This window comes from Penaeus vannamei, chromosome 19 (genome assembly GCF_042767895.1).
Source record: "Penaeus vannamei isolate JL-2024 chromosome 19, ASM4276789v1, whole genome shotgun sequence".
Lineage (NCBI taxonomy): Eukaryota > Metazoa > Arthropoda > Malacostraca > Decapoda > Penaeidae > Penaeus > Penaeus vannamei.
In genome coordinates this window covers 15,618,075-15,623,074 of record NC_091567.1, presented here as the reverse complement: position 1 = coordinate 15,623,074, position 5,000 = coordinate 15,618,075, and the positions used below count along the sequence as shown (strand labels likewise).

The 5,000-nt window shown below is 33.1% G+C and overlaps 1 protein-coding gene across 2 annotated transcripts in view; it reads right to left on the bottom strand.

Moving 5' to 3' along the window:
• Window positions 1-350: 350 nt before the first annotated feature.
• LOC113823427 (uncharacterized) overlaps window positions 351-5,000 on the bottom strand; it is a 16,612-nt gene continuing 11,962 nt past the window's right edge. For both annotated transcript variants that reach the window (XM_027376053.2, XM_070133979.1), the window contains exon 8: window positions 351-4,827. In XM_027376053.2, the coding sequence (XP_027231854.2) occupies window positions 4,497-4,827 (331 nt within the window). In that variant the 3' untranslated portion in view covers window positions 351-4,496. The remainder of the gene's footprint in view (window positions 4,828-5,000) is intronic.

Below are 5,000 nucleotides of genomic sequence, written 5' to 3'. Positions count from 1 at the left end.
ATGCTCCTTGAATGTGTATACATATAAATGTGAATCTTTATGTGTGGATGTTTTCATAACAACTATCCATCAGTGACAATGAGAAATGAGAGAAATTACTTGTTTAATCTTCTGTATCCTTTCCCGAAAACCTCAAATAAACCTTACTTATAAATAGTGTTTTCTTTCATCAACATATGAAAAGATGATCCTGGTAACTTGAGTTTTGCCAAAGGTAAAAAGACATAACACAATACTCTCAAATCCTACATACATACAAGCTTGTACACATCAAAATTTGTATTTCACTATCTATAACTGACATTTTCCTATTCATATATGTTTAAAATAAGCAAACCATCTTTCACTCAGTATAACTAAATATTTATTCATATCAAAATGGGTTCAAGAAGCAATATAAGTACAAACACTCAAAGAACTAAAACAAAATAATACCATGAGCTGCATAGATTACCTAGACCTAAACTTGTTTCTATAGCCAGCAGATTAATATATCCTATTAGGATCAGAGTAAGTAGCCGGACTTCACTTGTCATAAACTAGCATAAGAATTTGTTGCCCACAAATGGTATTTCATATATATGAATTTTTACGACCTTAGTTATATGATCAGATTCACTTAAATTGACATACAGTTTATTAGAAAAATAGGTCACCAGTCTCTGCTCCTGCACTAGAATACTTTCTAGTAAGCTAGTGTATTTACATTGCAAGGTTTTCATCTACAAAGAATATTTTCACCATTCAACCTTGTTCTATATTCCATGCCACACCTACATTACTCCACCTAGTACTACTTGGAAAAATATATATATTATTACATAATCAATAACATCTTTACACAAAAAGGTAAAAACAAAAGCATGAAAAACAAAAACAAAAAAAGCAATACAATTTGTGGACATCACGGATCTCACAACTATATGTCTTCACAACTACAAAACTGCATGACGAATGTATAAAGATTTAAACCACAATTTAGGCCAAAGTAGTAGATGTTAGCAACAGCAGCTTTTAATTATGATAACAATCATCATCATTGCCATCAAAGGTAAATTAGTATGAAAGACTAACCCTGACTAGAGTTGTAACAAACACTAGATTATTATGATGCCATGAAACACTATATCCCTTAAAATAATACTAATTTTCATAACCATTCTTTACTTGATGCAATATGCATTTTGGGTTGTAAATGCCACATTTAATCCTTCATTGGTATGACATAAATTTAGTAACTTTTATTTAAGGAAATATAGTTGTACCATTCCTGCATGATAAAAAAAAAAAAAAAAGTGGTTTTCAAAGTGATCTACCAAGAGCTTTACTGTATTGACTGAAGATTAGCAAAAAATATTCCATTACAAAATTGTTACTGTACTTTCACAGTAAACACTGTATAGATCCTACTACCCTATCAAGTATAATCATCACCATGATTTCCTACCAAAATCAACCAAAATATTCTTATTGTATGCAAGTAAATGATATAATGGAATGGGCAAAAGCCAAATATCCATATGCATTGCTCAGTAAACACATGCAACTGCAATCAATCAAACATTTCAATAGTTGTCAGATGTGAAATCCAATTAATAATCACACACACAAATACCTGGTGTAATTCTTACCTTGCTCTAAGTCTTGTTCACACTTTCCAGAATGGAAATACACAATTAAATGGAATATAAAAGAGTACATACAAAAAAATAATGCAAAACTTTACAAATGTACAGATTAATGATGTAAATGCACAACAGGCAAACTCCTTAAAAATATTTGGTAAATGAAAAACAAAGTGTACAATACATGCTTCTGACTTATGGATAAAGATTTGAATATCTTATCTTTTGCAATGACAAAAGAAAAGAAGAGCAGTGGGAGAGAAGTGGGGAGGAGTGAGAAGGGAAGAGTGGTAGTGAGAGAGCAAGTGAATGAGTTTGTCTATTCATGTGAAAGTGATTTTGCCCTCTCAGCGATCCATGTAAATGATACATTAAAGACATCCTCCAATCAAACAACCTGTTCTGTGCTTCTAATCTAAATAGCTACCTCAAAAAAACATTATGAAGAAAGAATGTCCTAGGGTAAAGAAATGTGACTAGCATCTAAACCTTCCATCATGTTGGTGTATTCTCAAGGATCATGTATTAAATGAGATGTTTTCTCTCTCTTCATAGACAAGACAACTAACATGAATCAACATAATCAGTGCTTGTGCTATGGAAAACAAACACATCAACTTTGGCTATAAGGAATTTTCTAGCTTCAACTGAGAACATCAGTTTACTCAATCTGTGGATGGTATAAAGAATAAATTTAATGATTCTATGATGGTTGACCTTTAACCTTGACATTTAATTTTGACCACAGAAGGTTTTAATAGTCCTACATGTATTCAGACCAATGTACAGGACATTCATTCTCCTTCATGTATCTATTACCTGCATGGATTACATATGATTATTTTGATTCTGCTGCATCATCTTTGGTCTTTTTTTTGTTTACTTCCCCTCTTACCACAATCGATAAAGTTAATTCCTGATTCTCATAATAATTTTTACTCCATTTACAGCTGTGGAAATAAGTTCCTTTGGAAAGCTAACCCATCAAGATGCAAGCTCACACCAGTAAAAATACAAGTGAAATTAATGGTTTTCTATGTGTGATTGGTGGAAAGAGTTAGTTTAACTCTAAGTGGAGTTTTAGCTGGATCATCTGTATTTGTTTATTGTTGTTTTCTTGTTGGAATTGGTACTGGTATTTTCTAACTTTGTCACTTTTGACATTTCAATATAATCAAATAATCACAGTAAGTGTATCATTGAGTCTTATTCAAGTTTAATCTGAAGAATAGTAATTGTTTTAACTGACTTTAAGTAACATATCTTAAACTATGATGTCAGTAAAGAAAAACTATAACTAAAAGCTGCATAGAATGCATATCACTTAACCCGTAGCCAACGGGTGGCATGTACGTACATGCCATGGCTGTCGTGGACCGAAACACGGATGGCATCGTATCATGCCCATTCCCGCGCCATTGGCTCGTCGGACGGTTTGTTTTTCTCCAATAGTAGTGGCTTCATTTATATGGTAAAGCTTTTAGGCAATGGCACCTATAATGAAGGTAAACCTTAAAAATTTTAATATTTTCATAAATTATAGCAATATAAAAGCTTTTAGGTGCTAAATGTCGCTCGCAAACTACCAATCAAGCCAGGCGCAAACAGGGGAAACTGCCGATGCAAGTCAACAATCCCGTTCTTACCTCCACTTGCCAAACATTTTTACCCGTTAGCACTGGGTTGAACTTTATACTTGCTCCTCCTCTGGTTGGGTCTATCATATCAATCAATGGGGGCAAAGGAACTCATTTGTGCAACTGTACTGAGAGTTACTGAACATTCCATATGATATGATTTGTTTATCAAATAGTATTTACTTTTATTTGCATGTATGTTAATGCTACCTTCTCTTCAAACTATGGATCCAAAGAAGCAGGGATGGGGAGGGCAGGTGGGTGGGGAGGGGGAGAAGTCACAGCAAAAAAAGGAAACATAAGATGAAGCCATATCATAGAAGAATCAAAAAGGGATAACTGGCTTCATGCTTGAGAACTTTTTTAAATCTTTGTTTCCTTAGAATCTTGACAACCTATTCTCTTTATCTAGATGTGTAAATAAATTGGTGTAAACCTTGTTCTCAAAATATAGTTATGATCATGAGAAATCAACAAGGATATTTGTATAAATAATGTCTTACTTGTCCAAATTATTCCATCTCTTATCAAAATTTCAACAAAAATTATACACAGCAATGAAAAAAGGGAAACATTTGTCATTTTTGTCTTAAATGATATTTGAAAATCAAAATCTGCTGATAACAAGCAGTTAACAGCCAACACCTGCATCTACACACATACAAACACACAGTGGAACATACACACAAACACAAGATAAAAAAGTGTACAAAAAATATAAAGGAAATATTAATCAGAACACAACTTAGATCAAAATCAAATAAGGAACTCATAATGCATCATTAAGAAAAATAGCAAATGAGGAACTATCATGTTTTCTTTGCCATGGCATACTCAGTTTTCTTGCAATTTTCCATTTTAATGTTTCAGCACACACAAAATAGCAACCTTATAAACTCACTTTTAGGAACCAAAGCAACTTGCACCAATATTTAACTAGTATATGTAAAAGTCAAGGTCATAATAGTAGTCTAATAATGGCAAAATAATCACTAGTGCATTTGGTCACACCTATGTAAGAATTTTCATATACTTGACTTTCTCAGTAATCAAAGGTAACTTAGCCGGTTGATTACTGTTCCCAGATGAGATATCAAAAATCAAAAACCTTTGAACACTACATAAAAGAAAAAAGAAAGAAAAAGAAAAAAAAAAAAAATCCAAATAATTTCTAACCATTATTGCCCAATCTACATGTTTCACATTTTATCTCCTAATCTTCACTTTCTTTTGATTACTTTTCCGATATTTCCTTCTTGGCAGATGTCTGTGATGTGTTTTGGGAAACTATTCTGAAGGATGACCCACTGATAGATGCATCTGCACCAAGTTTCTTAAGACTATACTTCCTACTTGAGTTGTCTCTACTGGACGTGTTCAAACTCTCCTCTCCTGGCACATTTTCTAAATCCTGCTGAGCTTTCTGCAACACACGTGTGAAGGGTGAAGTGGCTGCCAGGTAAGGTCGAGTGTCATATGAGAACATAACCCCTAAGGCAACATTGAATGCTGAAGCGTCATAATGGTGGCACCCTGAGTAGCGGAAAAGTGGCTTTTTGTCATACCTGAAATGCGAGATAATAGAAAGTAAAGCATAAATACTAGTTCTATTGTTATAGCTAGAATTTTGGGTAGTTGAAAATCATAATTCTAACATAAAACTGAAAATAAAGTTTATTATAGCCTCTGTGAGACACATTTCAAATTTTAAGTGAGTCTGTCTTTCAGTTACTTGAAA